At 41.7% G+C, this 13,706-nt stretch overlaps 1 protein-coding gene across 2 annotated transcripts in view; it reads left to right on the top strand.

Annotated features, from left to right (window-relative positions):
- The window catches only part of LOC125888627 (histone deacetylase 7-like), a 50,453-nt gene that overhangs the window by 20,161 nt on the left and 16,586 nt on the right, over window positions 1-13,706 (top strand). For both annotated transcript variants that reach the window (XM_049576095.1, XM_049576106.1), the window contains exons 2-15: window positions 3,287-3,471; window positions 4,046-4,112; window positions 4,590-4,704; window positions 4,841-4,920; window positions 5,916-6,029; window positions 6,297-6,394; window positions 7,126-7,206; window positions 7,657-7,810; window positions 10,458-10,708; window positions 10,898-11,143; window positions 11,680-11,878; window positions 12,067-12,200; window positions 12,331-12,451; window positions 12,549-12,598. In XM_049576095.1, coding sequence (XP_049432052.1) covers window positions 3,287-3,471; window positions 4,046-4,112; window positions 4,590-4,704; window positions 4,841-4,920; window positions 5,916-6,029; window positions 6,297-6,394; window positions 7,126-7,206; window positions 7,657-7,810; window positions 10,458-10,708; window positions 10,898-11,143; window positions 11,680-11,878; window positions 12,067-12,200; window positions 12,331-12,451; window positions 12,549-12,598 — 1,895 coding nt within the window. The remainder of the gene's footprint in view (window positions 1-3,286; window positions 3,472-4,045; window positions 4,113-4,589; window positions 4,705-4,840; window positions 4,921-5,915; window positions 6,030-6,296; window positions 6,395-7,125; window positions 7,207-7,656; window positions 7,811-10,457; window positions 10,709-10,897; window positions 11,144-11,679; window positions 11,879-12,066; window positions 12,201-12,330; window positions 12,452-12,548; window positions 12,599-13,706) is intronic.

The following is a 13,706-nucleotide window of genomic DNA, read 5'->3' as shown; positions in this document are numbered from 1 at the left end:
TAAAAAATACCTGTATCATTGTACTGCTTTTTTATAATGTGCTGTTGAATCAAGCGTGTACTGTGAATGCCCTCTTGTACAGTAGTGAACTCTTGGTAAGATGACAGGCAGTAATCAGCAACTTTTTAACTCTTTCAGGGTCAGGGTGGAAGAAATCTTGACTGTTTCGTTGGCTGTCAGAATGCATCATGCAGTGACCAAGCTGGTTTTGTGTCCAGTCATATGAGTCACGTTGTAAATCACAGGTTCAGTGTCAGCAAAAAAATTCAGCATTTGTGTCACATTGTTTCGAGTGAATAGAATTAAGATGCGTCTGGTTTTTGCAGGCTGGTTTTCACAGTATGTTCGAAATAAAAATACACCGCAGGTGTTTCTTTTCTGTTCAGATGAGACTGACTTCCTGATCATTTCCTTTCTCTCAGGGGAGCTGACTTGTTTGGCAATCGTGTGTGTATTTGTGTGAGAGAGTGTATGCAGATTATTTCAGTCCCCAGCACCGCTAACACCGCAGTCCTGCTGCTCCAGTGATTGTCTGATTTACTTTGAAAACACACACACACATTCTTCTGTTAATACATACTGTTTTGCTGCAGTGGGTATTTCCTGCAGCATGTTAAGCTTTTTTTTCATTACAGTGAGAAAAATAAAAAGCATCTGAAACTTAGAAGAGCAGGCCCTGTCAACTTCAACAATGATATATGTTATGCAGACATGAACCAGCTGCAGGACAGGTTGAGATATTTCAGAGATTAGGAATTGTCTGACATTCATACCTTTGTTACCTGGCAAGGTAAGATTCCAGTGACGCAAGAAGCATGGTAATTGCAGGCAGTGTTTCTCTGTCTCTATGACGAGCTGTACAAATAATTATGCAACAAAATGTTAGCTTTTACACAAACTATATTTTTGTTTTTCTCTGTTACACACACACACATGGTTTTCCCCTAAATCAAACAGAGTTATTATTATGAACTCTGCATTTGGTTATCAAGCAGAACAACAGAACTAAAACCACTTGGCTCAAACTGTACGATATTATCTTGTACTGTAAATACTTCTGGTCTTATTAACTCCCCGCCTGTTTTTTCATGTTCTACTGTGTGTGAGTCTCACTTGACCTGCAGTAATAAGAGCGTGGGAGTGTTTTCTTCTTAAGAGAAATTCTGTCAACCCGAAACGCCTTCACAGACATGATTGCTTCTCTCTCTGAGTCAGTCCTGCTGTTGGGAATGAGGGCCAAATATCTCCCTGGGTCCATACGACTCACTGTGTGGCTCCTGCAGGAGGGACGTTCAGTGGGACTCGTGTAACCTGCGTAGAGGATTGTTTTGAGCTGCACTGCTCTAAGTTAAATCAGATGATGTTGTTTCTGTAATTTATGGAAGTGCCAATGCACCATTTTATGCTGGAGCTACTGAGTAGATAGAAGACCAAGCCTTCAAAACGCTGTGTTTACTTGACTTATCTGCATCTGCTATTTGTGCATTTTTTGTTTGTAGTATGAGTTGGTTTGATAATGTAATCTTCTATTTGTTAACTCCTGGATAACTCCCAAAACAAGTGAATAATTGCAATGCAAATATGTTTTGCTAAGATACTGTGACGCGAGAGGCAGTGTTGTCATTGCAGAGTTTTTACTGTTACAGTGCTGTCCACAGCTGGTAACATAACTCAGCAAGGTATGCCAGTAAAGAAACGTTCACTTACAGGAATTATGTGAGTAATGTTGAGTAATATTTTGGGTTGCAGTCATTCAGGCATACGGGTTCAGTAAATTTCCATGTCCTTCCCTCCCCTCCCACTGTCCCTCTACCCCAGAGGGAGCAAGGTGTCTCGTTCCATACTGTATCTGTCTAAGCTTTTGTATCGGTACCGAAACATTCCTCACCATGTTTATTGGTTTCAGGTGTCAGTCGCGTTGACACGTGAAAGCACTATCAAGTTATCTGTGAGCTTGCATATGTTTTTGTTTTGTTGTTATGGTGCATCACAATACTTAAGGCTGATGTTTCCTCACTACCAGTCACCGTTGACCTTTCTGTCTGCTTTGTGTCTTATTAGTCACACCATCAGGCCCATGTTGTGCCATGCATGCTACAGTTAAATCCTCATGGTGAAAAGTAAGGTTGTTCTAACATATTTACAGTGGCTTTAGGATTGCATAAATGGCTCAAAACATTTTCTCACTCCACTGCACCTATAAAAAGACATCTGTCTTTCATTAGGACACCGAAGCCTGGTTCAATTGTCTCACCCGTGCTAAATTTAGCTTTTTATTTCTTTCATTTTAGTAAAACCTGGAAGGGAGATGACAGATTGAAGTACCTGACCTAAATGCCTTGGCCACACAGTGTTTAAAATCCAACTCCCCACCCTATTTCCTTCATTCTTTCTTTCTTTTGTGCCCCCTCCAACCCCAACACACACAAACAACCCCTCTCTTTTGCTTTCCTGAATGCACTCTTGGACAATGGCCAGTTCACTTGAGGCAGGAAGACTTGAATGAAATGAAATATGACTGGTGAATGTGCAGAATTCAAGCACAAGTACACATCTGGGTATACATTTATGCCAAATAAACTGAGTGCACTCCTAATCATGTTTATGTATAGCACAAGTAGTGAATGGCACTCAGATTGTTCTTGGACTTTTTCTGTTATTATCTGGTGTATTAAACATGCTTCCCTTTGTGTTATCACATAAGATAAGATGTTTGTACTACTTTTCATACTCGTAGTTTGGGGTGATATGATCAGCATGCAGGAAATTGTTTTATAAGAAAAGAAACGGATACATCAAGACTAGGGCTGCCACTAATGATTATTTTCATTGTCGACTAATCTGTCGATTATTTCTTCGATTAGTCGACTAATCATTTCATTTAATTGAAAAATGTGTTAAAATGTTGAAAAATGTTGGCCTGACTCACCCAAACCCCAAAATTACGTCATCTAATGTCTTGTTTCATACTCACGCCAAAGGGTTTTAGTTCACTGTCACGGGAGAGTGTGTAAAGCTGCCAATATCTGAACGTAAGAAGCTGCAGTAAGAGTATTTTGGGGTACTTTTATAGTACTTTTCTATGAAAAATGACTCAAACCGATTAGTCGACTACTAAAATAGTCACCGATTATTTTAACAGTCAATTAGTCATCAATTAGTCGACTAATCGTGGCAGCCCTAATCAAGAGACAAATAATCCACGCCCCACATTGACAGCCATAAACACAACGATACCCTTCAACAAACGATGTGTTCTTTTCTCCCTCTCTCTTTCCTTCTGTAGTGGATGTGATCATCAGCAATCAATCTTCATTATCCATACATGGGGAGCAGCCCATGGACCTCAGTGTGACCCAGAGGTTGTTACATCCAGGCCTAGATTCGGCCATGCTGGCCCCCCATCCTCCCTTCTTCCCGGGACCCCTCGCCTCTCAGCATTGCCCCCAGTTTTTCCAGCAGCACCTGCAGGTAAAGATAAACACGTATGTCAGAGAACAACACTCTTGAGCCAGTATACATGTGCCTTGCAGTAATATGTCTGTATACTTTATATGATTGAGTATGCCCATGAAAGTTTGACCTACCCTTGCCTTGCCATGACTGGCAAAACTAGCACATCAGCATTTTATTTAGATGAGGTTGAGATGCACAGAGTGAAAAGGCAGATGGACCTCCTGCCACATCAACCACAAGAACAAGCCAGCTGCTCTTGCCTCATGTCTTTACACAGATTAACGAATGCTCAGCAGAAATGAGTAAGAAGCAGATCAGGTTACTGTAAATAAACCACCTTCTCAGCATTAGATTCTGATCGATGCTGATCATGGATCAGCTGGTCGGTGCTGCACCTTTTAGTGCTACTGTGTATTTCTTTACTTTAACCTGAAGCAAATCTAGAGGCAATATTGAGTTATATTTGGATGTTTTTGTCAGGAAATGGCAGTCGCAATGTCTCTTTTTGTGCAAATTTTGCATGCTCAGTCCAAGGAGACTAAACTGGTCAGTGTTAACATGTCTTTGTTGTTTTTCTCCTCCTGTACAGAGAGAGATGGAGCAGGACAAAAGAGAAGAGCTACAGCACCTGATACAAAAGGGTAAACACGAGCAGAGTGAGTGTCACATGTATTTCTCCTCACTGCTTTTCGTAGGTTCTCTGAAAGACCACTTGGCTGTTAACGTGCTCTTCATGTGAGTCATAGCACACTGTATGTTTCAATGAAAAAGTAGGGGATTTCCAGCAGTGCCGTGATGTATTCTCAGATTCCAAGGAAATTTGTACTCATATCAAACCAAAGTCAAACAAACGCACTGCTTTCAGGAAACAGTCAGTGCTGTTTTTAGTTTTACCATGTAGAGGAAATGAAGAGAGCTCAGAGGAGAGTGGATCCTAAATAAGGGCTCTACTTCATACTTCTTCTTAATACTATGTAAATACACAGTACTTAAAAAATTACTCACATTTCTCTATCACAGTCATGTTGTCATTACTTTGTGACAATAGATAGGTATAGATCTACCTATTGTATGGCTGTACATGATCCAAATCACTGTCTTTTTCCTGATGAAGTGGCTTTATTGATTGGCAGGTGCTGTAGCCAGTCCTCTGGTAAGACAGAAACTTCGGGAACACATAATTATGAAGAGCCAGCCCCCCCATGAGAGGGTCACTCCCAACCACAGCAGTCCTTCACCAGGATACAGGTGAGAGAGAAAACAGATCAGACTGTGCAAGCTGCAAACACAGCTTAGAAAAAAGTATAAAATAATAAAATATGACCGTGACATTTTACTGTTGTAAGGAAAGCTTCTTCCTTTTCTGATTATTTTGGTTATCTAGACTCCCTGTTCCTGACATGTCCCCAAAGTCTCAGCCTCCAGCCTGTGACCAGCGTAAAGACCTCCCCCTACGCAGGACAGGTGAGAGACCTCTGGTTGTTGGTGTCTTTGATGAGGGTTTCCACCCTGAGGTTAAAGTTGTGAAGGTCACTGGTGATTTTCCATCTCAGGTCTGCTCTGTAGCGGTGCGCTCTGTGTAATTTGAGTTCGACTCAAAAGTCATCTGACTGCATAGCTCAGTGGGATATTTTGTTCAGCTCGATACTTTTCAGTGTCTCAGCAAACTGTCATTACGTTACACATTCTGGACTAGAGAATGAGAAAGTGAGGGTGAGAATGGACGCACACAGGAGTGTCCTTTCCAGGGAGACGAAGGAAATTCATTAAGCACCGGGCCTGCAGGGCCAGAGAGACTGAACAGTCATAAAAAAACAACAACAGCGAGACACAAAGACCAAAGCAGTTACATAACTTTAAAGAAGGTATTTGTAAAATGAACCGCGTGAGAGTCCAGAGCAGGTCTCCCTCACCATGTGAATGAGAGTGGGAGTGGTTTCGACTTCCTGTACATCTCTGCGAGTACACGAACATTATTTATTTGCGTTGCCCTAGAACCCTTCAGTGCCAGCACACACACACACACACACACACACACACACACACACACACACACACACACACCCTCCAGTGCTTTTTTTGGCTCTGTGACAACACAAAGCTGCCTTTTATCTGCACTGAGCCAGCCACTGATTGATTGTTTTGTTTGGGCTTATTGGAGCCTGACCAATGTAAACATGGGATTTTTTTTATGCTATTGACCAGGGCTGAGGTATTTTCTTGGTTCAGCTGTACTGCAGATTTAATTTGGTTTTATTATGGAAACTGAGTGCATCCCTATAGTATGTGCACTGCTGCATGTGGTAGATGTATGATATGAGGCACTTTATCACTAAGTTCTGTGAGTTTGAAAGCTATATGAGCATTTCCTTTTTATGAGACCTTCAGGTTAAGTTTGTCAGTGTCTGTTTGTGCGCTTCTTCGCCCATTCATGTGTGTGTATTTGTGTATGTGTGCAGTTTCTGAGCCCACTCTGAAGCTGAAGTTAAAGAAGCTCATCAGTACAAGGCCAAACCCACTGCAGCGTAAGATCAGTGCCCCACCCAGTGTCAAGCACAGGACAGAAACTCTGGGTAGAGTATCTACATTTAGCTCTAACACTTTCTTCATCTCAGGCTGTATTTGCACTGCTCTTTTAACTATTGAAGTGTAATGTTGCTTTGATATGCCGTTTCTATATCTGTTAATTTGTTGCATGTGATTTCAACACATGGTGCACTGACACAGTTTGATTTATTTTGCAATTTAATAAGTGTGTCTTTTGGTGCAGTTTGAGAACATGTGTTCTGACAGTCTTGGCTATCATGAGTTGATAAGCGTGTCTCAATTCTGTCACCCAGACTCCTCCCCCAGCAGCAGCAGCAACCCAGCGTCAGGGGGAAGCTCACCCAATGACAGCCTCCATTCAGAAAACGGGCACCTGCCGCTGGTCCATGAGGTGTGAGCCTTTTCTATATATTTTGATTTTTTTTTTCATAATAATACACCTTTGAAAACCTTTACCAAACAAACACAGTAAAGAGAGTCGGGCCAAACTTTGTTCCACCCAGAGATTTATTGCGTATTCACAGAAAGCACAACAAACTGAGCTGGTCTCGAGAGCAACTGAGACGAGGCATAGTGTGCATAGTTTTTCACAAACCTTAGAGCTGCAACATGACAGCAATTTAGCAGACTGTCTTATCCACATCAGCATATAATGAGAGTACAGGTAAAGCCACAGTGTCCTGTTCAACCACACATCAACACAGTACGGGGGACGAGAAGTGTTCAGCCTTAATGTACTTTGTATTTTCACTTCCCATTATCGATTTATTCATAAAATGTTCCCTAGAAAACCTATTGCCTTTTTTGGTGAAAAACATGGTCTTGTGATTTTACCTTTGCTCTTTAAAGGACATCCACCAACAGTTGAATTTTAAATGGGTGTTAAACGCAGTACAGTAATGGTGCCCAATGCTTTAAACAATGAGATTTGAGAAGGCCAGATGGCCTGTTGTACAAATACATGATACTTGATCAGCATCTAATTAAAACACAGATTTCTCTATTTTCTATTCACTAACCATATTTTTTGTTACTTGCTACGACAGTAGAGTGTTTTAATCAGTTTTTTGTATGTGATTACCTGTACAGATAATCTTTAATGAATATTTCTGTCTCATTCAGGCTCAGAGGTTGCTGGCCCATTTCAGCTTGCCTCCCAACCCCACTGCCATGCCCAACATCACTGCTGGACTTCCTGCACAGGTGTGCAACAATAACCCTCTAGGGTTCCTTTCTCAATATATAAACTGTTGACGTTTTGTTTTACACACGAAAACATTTACAGATCATGTGGATATACATTCATGCTGTCTGTCTAAGACTGAATGTCTAAAATAGTGCCTGCACACTTAAACATTTATAGAAACATGCGGTGTATTCATTCTTTCACTTCCCTTTTGATTTCTTTGGTGCTTTCATATCTTGTCAGTCAGTCATGTGGTAGTTCACTCACTTGGTGACAATGTGTATGTATGTTTGTAGCCGATTATATCTCTACTTTACAAACAGCCCATGAAGCCCTCTTTTTATGCACTAGCCCTCCATTTTGCTCATTTGTGTTAAACTGAAACCATGACAAGGGCTTCCCTTATTTGTAGTGACCTCTCGGGCGATTCTAAACACCATGTCTCCTCTCCTCACCTCTCTCCCCAGGCTGACTTGAGAGTAGCGAGGCCGTTGGCGGTATCTGCTTTGCATCAGGTCTACCTGCCTCTGGAGGGAAACAGTCCAGCCCTGTCTCAGCACCTGCAGCCTGTGCTCATACTGGAACCACACACCGGACTGGTGCAACAGCAGCTTGTCTCTCGTGAGTTGTGTAACTGTAAATGTGTTGTACAACAGAAACAAAAATACCTTAGTATGCACGTATACACAAGACATGCTTTTAGACATGCAAGTGACGACACAAAAGACAGATGTATGCAAAAAATGTATACATGTCACCTTTGATGTAAGATCTGGCCTCTCCGCTTCAGTCAGTGGATACTGGGATATGTTACAGATGACACAGGTAGCTGGATGGCTCCCCTACCTTTTGCATCAGCCAAGAAAATTCCAAATAATCGACAGTATGTAACCAATGGCTTGTGTCACTTTTGGATTATTTCGAAAGGAAACATACCATGAAAAATGACTTTATGGAGTTCATGCAAGGCTTCTTAGACAAGCCTTATAATGAGCTGGCACCACCACTCGAAGAGGGGTGTATACCATCCACAAAAATTTAGAGGGATCAGAGGTGCTCGCTTTGAAGGCTTGTCACTGAATGACATCTTACTTCCATGGCTCTGTCTCAGCAGCAGTCTGGGTGTCCTCATCTGGTTTAGGGAGGAACCTGTCTCTGTGACTGATTTTGTTTGGCAGATGCTTTATTGTTCCTTTGTTCTGGAAGAAAACAGGGATGCACCACATTTTTGTGGTATTGAGACACCGACAATGTGGCAGATAACATTTACATTTATATTAATTCACTTTGCAGGCACTTTGTATGTCCGAAGCGACATACAAATGAGGTACAACCGAAGCCACAATAGATCAAAGAGATAAACATCTAATTTTGTAGAATGGCAAAGATGACAGGGGACACTACTGGAGCTTAATAGGCTACATGTTCCTCGCTTGAGGATTGAGAATTGAGATTCCTTTTAAAAGGCAGCAAACAGTGAACTGTGTCCTTGGCAAAGCAAAACTGGCACCTTTGGCACCTAACACATGGTGCTTGTTTATGTAGTAGTGTATGGATAGAGGGTGCAAAGAGAGCGATCGCCAGCTTTATCTATAGTGTGATATGTAGGCAACTAGATGGCAAGGTGATATCATTGGAAGAGAGAACCAGTGGTGTAGTGGAGGGTATACTCAGGTATACAGGGTATACCCACTTCTTTTTCTATCCAGTTACAGTATACACACCTATCAGCTAAAAAGCCATTGCAATACATGGGAGAGTATGCCCACTTCCTCATCAGTAACCTACCTATCTACCGAGTAGCACACCCACCTCATCAGTTACCACTACACCACTGGTTGTGACATGTTTTTATCAGCTGATCTGTCAATCAGCCGATATTAGGGATTGACAGATCAGCTGATAAAGATGCATCACAACCACCACCAAGTGACACTTCTGAGGAAGGCGGAAGTTTCCGCCGAAACATGTCGAGGTATGTAACATCCTAACATGTCTGAGATAAAAGAACAACTAAAGTCATTATCAGAAACTAAAGACATAATGAACACCATTGAACTAATTTTTAAGGCCTTTTGAAGCTAGGATGGTTTAGTGAGGAAGTGTGACATACCACCAACCCCCAGGATTTAGCTCAGACCTGTTTCCTGATGTCAAATGTAGTATAGGTACACAGGAACTGGTGAGGAGTGTGGTGGAGCTTAAAGATCATGAGACTCCACTGTGAAGTGTAAGCTTTTATTTTGTCAGCTATAATTCATGCAGTACGTTTTTCACCTGGTTTGTTTGTTGCACATATTTTGAGTTTGGGGGATCTTTAGCCACCCTTTTCACTTCTCTTCTTGTGCCAATGAAAGTGAGTTTTGAAAGTGATTTTTTTTTATAAACATGTTGATTAATATTTGATGTATATATTTTTAGAAAATGTAACATTGCACTATCTTTGTATGTGTGTTGGTATATTCAATTGCTTACCTGTACCTTCAAGAGAGGCATTACTAAGTATATGTACACTTATTTTTGTATTTCCTGTTGCTGTTTTTTTAAGTTCCTTTAAGAGCTGCCAGTCACAACAAAAAGCCTGTATATTAACCATCAACATCTCTCATTATTGACCTTTTTCACAGCAGACATTCTTATTTTATTTAGCAAGAAAGCACAGATTTAACTAATAACATCAAAAACAACTGCATAGCCTTTAAGGGTGCAGGTTCAGGGTCTGGTTTTAGGAAACTGCTGCAGTCCTGCTAAAATAGGTCAAAGTGTCTGCTGTGAAAATGGTTTATTTGTTTTAAATCTTTAAGAACATTGATGTTTTCTGCTACATTTTCTTTATTATCTGAACATTATAATATGAACAGCACAAGGGTACCCTCTACTGGGCTGTCAATTTTGCTGCAGTTTTGCAGGTGATACAGAAATTGGCTGTAAAGTCAAACATTATCATCCACCCATATTTCCTCTGTATTTTTGTTTTAAAAATGAAATATTATTATAATGTCTCAAATATATCAGCTGTCCTCTCTTTTCTTCTCGCTGTTCTTCTTTTCTTTCTATCACACCCTATCATCCTCTGTCCGTTTCCATTTTACTCTCCTCCTACCCATTTTAGTTTATTTTTTCTGCCTGTTTTTGTCATGTTTATCTCCATCTATTGTGCTTCTTTATTTTTTTTCTCCCCATTTACCCTTACCCCTCTTTTTTTCTGTCTGCCCCTGTTTTTATTTGCCATATTTTAACCTGTTCCTCTCTCTCATCCTCTCCGCAGTTCATGGTTTGAGCTCCATTCCTCTGCAGCAGCAACAGCAGCCTCACCTGTCCTCCCCCACCAGAAGGGAAGGCGTAGTTACCTTGTCCTCCCACAGACCCCTGGAGCGGACACGCTCAGAGCCGCCGCCCTACAGCCACTCAGCCCTTTCTCTGCACGCCAGCCATTACTCTCACATCCAGCACCAGCTGGCCCAGCAATACCACAAGAGCGGGCTGGAGAGGTTCAAGCAGAATTCACACCTAAGCAAGGTGAGATCTTTATAAGGTTTATTCTGTGGCATTTTGTTCATGGATTCTCCCTTAAAAAGATTTTTTTTTTTTTCATTTGACTCAACACAGAAATCATTTGTTATCATTAGTTTTATACAAGTGCATGCTAAAGAGAGCATTAGCAACCTTATGACCTGTTAACACTGTAAATTCTGTACCTTATGCTAGCTGACAAGCAAGTCCATTGAGAAGCCTCGTCTGACGCAGATCCCATCAGAGGACATGGACCTGGAAGAGATTGGATCTGGATCAGGTTCGGGTCCAGGGTCTGTGTGTGACTCAGAACCTGGCTCCGTGTGTGAGGACAGCTACCGCAGGAGACAGAGCACTGCCAGCACTGACTCAGTTTATGACACGGAGTCCACTACCTCCTCACGGGACAGCTTAATCGAGCCATCACACCCAGTCAGTCAGGTACTGATATAAACCCCTTAAATAAAAATTGCTTTAACGCTTTAATGTTCTTTTTGGCACTGGAGGAAGATATATATTGACACCGATTCTCTGCTGATGATTTGAGCATCTTTAGTGATGTTTAGTGTACCTTTTATTTTATATGGTATTAATCAAGTAACAAATGAGACAGGAAAAAATAAATAGTTTAATATTTTCATTGCAAGTGATTGTGTATATGTATTCATATGTTTGAAGCCGTCTTTGACATCAGAGGGCGCTGTAGCTTCATTTATACAAGATGAAAAGAAGGCGAGTTACCATACTATGAAAGCATGCTTGGCAGTGCTGCATTTTCTTTATCAGTTGCTTGTTCTAGACAAGCAGTATTAAATTGACCAAATAATGAGTAGTTGCAGTGTACTGGGGAGAGGCTTTCGACTTATGTGAATGTGGAAGTTTACTCCAGTTAGTCTTTGCCATGTGCTGCTGCTGCTGCTGCTGTAAAATGCTCAATTCCCTTTTCTCCTCTTCACCCACTGCCCTGGGAACCACAGAGGCAGGTGGTCCTTAGATCAGGTCTTCAGCTGGACACCCTGGCTGTGCCTGCCCTAATTTGGCCTCACCAGCCTCTGGTTCGGACCCGGTCCTCCCCTGCCTCCACCTCCCTGCCTCCTCCTCCACATCCACCCACAACCATACCGTCCCTGTCACTGTCCAGCCCTGCTGCTGATGTCCAGCTACGCTTCACCACAGGTGAGGGACTTTTTTTTTAATCAGGAAAATATAAAAAGAAGCCAAGAATTCCATCATTTGGTGACATATTTTAGCTACAATTCACGTACAATATGATCATTAAACACTGAGGAAGGAAAATAAGGTTAAGAGATGATGGCGATGATGATGGTGTGTGTGTGTGTGGGTGTGTGTGTGTGTGTGTGTAGGTCTGGTTTATGATGCTCAAATGCAGAAGCACCAGTGTACCTGTGGGGATAACAGTCGCCATCCGGAGCATGCTGGGAGGGTCCAGAGCATCTGGTCAAGACTGCATGAAAGAGGTCTCAGGAATCAGTGTGAGGTAAGGCGTGTGTCCACACAAACACACACATATAAACACAGGTCCCTGTCCCCTGTGTCAGTATCATATGCAGTTTATATATTTGTGTGTGTGTGTGTGTGTGTGTGTGTGTGTGTGTGTGTGTGTGTAGCGTATCCGCAGTAGGAAGGCCACTCTAGAGGAGCTGCAGTCAGTCCATTCAGAGAAACATGTGCTTCTGTTCGGCACCAACCCGCTCAACCGCCTCAAGCTGGACAACCGCAAGCTGGCTGGTAACATCACTTATGATATATATTTTTTAAAAGATAAAAATAATAAACATTATTTAAACATTCACGACAGTTGTATGACCAAAATAATCTTCCGCAGGAATCATATCTCAACAGATGTTTGTGATGTTGCCATGTGGAGGAGTTGGGGTGAGTGCAACATATATGTGCACACACATGCACACACATCATAGACCCCTTTAAAACACAAGTCATGTGGGAATCCTTCCACTTATCTAATTGCGTACAGCAAACATTACATGGCTGATTATGGCTCATTACGCAATTAAGCTGATAATAGTACAAATTGCTAATGCTATTGTTTTTGGCTAAGATAACTTTGAAACCCAATCAGAAATCAAAGACTGTAAAAACGTGCGATGTGGAAGAGAGAGCGAGAGAGGAAGAGGGGAAGAAAGAGGTTACACACAGAGACTGTAGCTTGGAGGGGTGCGTGCCACTGAAACTGGATTTTATTTAAAGCGAATGGGTTTGGGCAAACAGGGAATGAGAATGCAGAGGAAGAAAAAGAAAATAAATTGCAAAGGTACGAGAGCCGAGCAGATGACGTAAAAGACATTTTCTCCTCTCATGTGGTGAAACATGGATAATAATGCCCACGGGAAACTGTTGTGAAGCACAATGAGAAGAGAGGAGGCAGATAAGAGAGTAGGAGAGGAGAAGAGGTAGGAAGAGAAGAAGGGGGCTGGGTGTTAGTTGATAAGACGACTGATCTGCATGGATTTCCGGACCTTGGCTGCTCTGGTGAAGAGGGGTGATTGGAACAAGATGGCAGAGTCTGTGATAAAAGAAATTCCTTTGATTTCATTGTTCCACCGCGGCATACCACCAATGTGAGTTTTGAAACATGGAGTAATGTTGAAACACAAGACGGGGTTTATAGAGAGAATAGATGAAACAAAGAGAAAGTGGATGTGGAAATAAGAAGTCTAAGCAATGGTTAGTATCCACAGAAGTTTATGGTCCACTGTCTCACATTTGTTTAGTTTTTATTGCACCACAAGAATACTCTGCATTACAAGAATAATTATTTATGGCATTTATTATCTCAAAATAAAGGAAGTACAGGCAAAAGTAAACTTAGATGAACGTAAATTATAGACAGAACTTTCAATCGACTCCTTATCAGCTGACAGCGGCTGTTGACTGGTGATTTCCAGTGGGACTGTCAGGTAAAATCCTGCATACTGGTCTCACTGGATTTCAGTAAATCAGTCGAGACTGATTCAACAAAACT

The sequence above is a fragment of the Epinephelus fuscoguttatus genome, linkage group LG1 (assembly GCF_011397635.1).
Source record: "Epinephelus fuscoguttatus linkage group LG1, E.fuscoguttatus.final_Chr_v1".
In the NCBI taxonomy this organism is placed as follows: domain Eukaryota; kingdom Metazoa; phylum Chordata; class Actinopteri; order Perciformes; family Serranidae; genus Epinephelus; species Epinephelus fuscoguttatus.
This window is presented reverse-complemented; position numbering and strand designations above follow the sequence as displayed.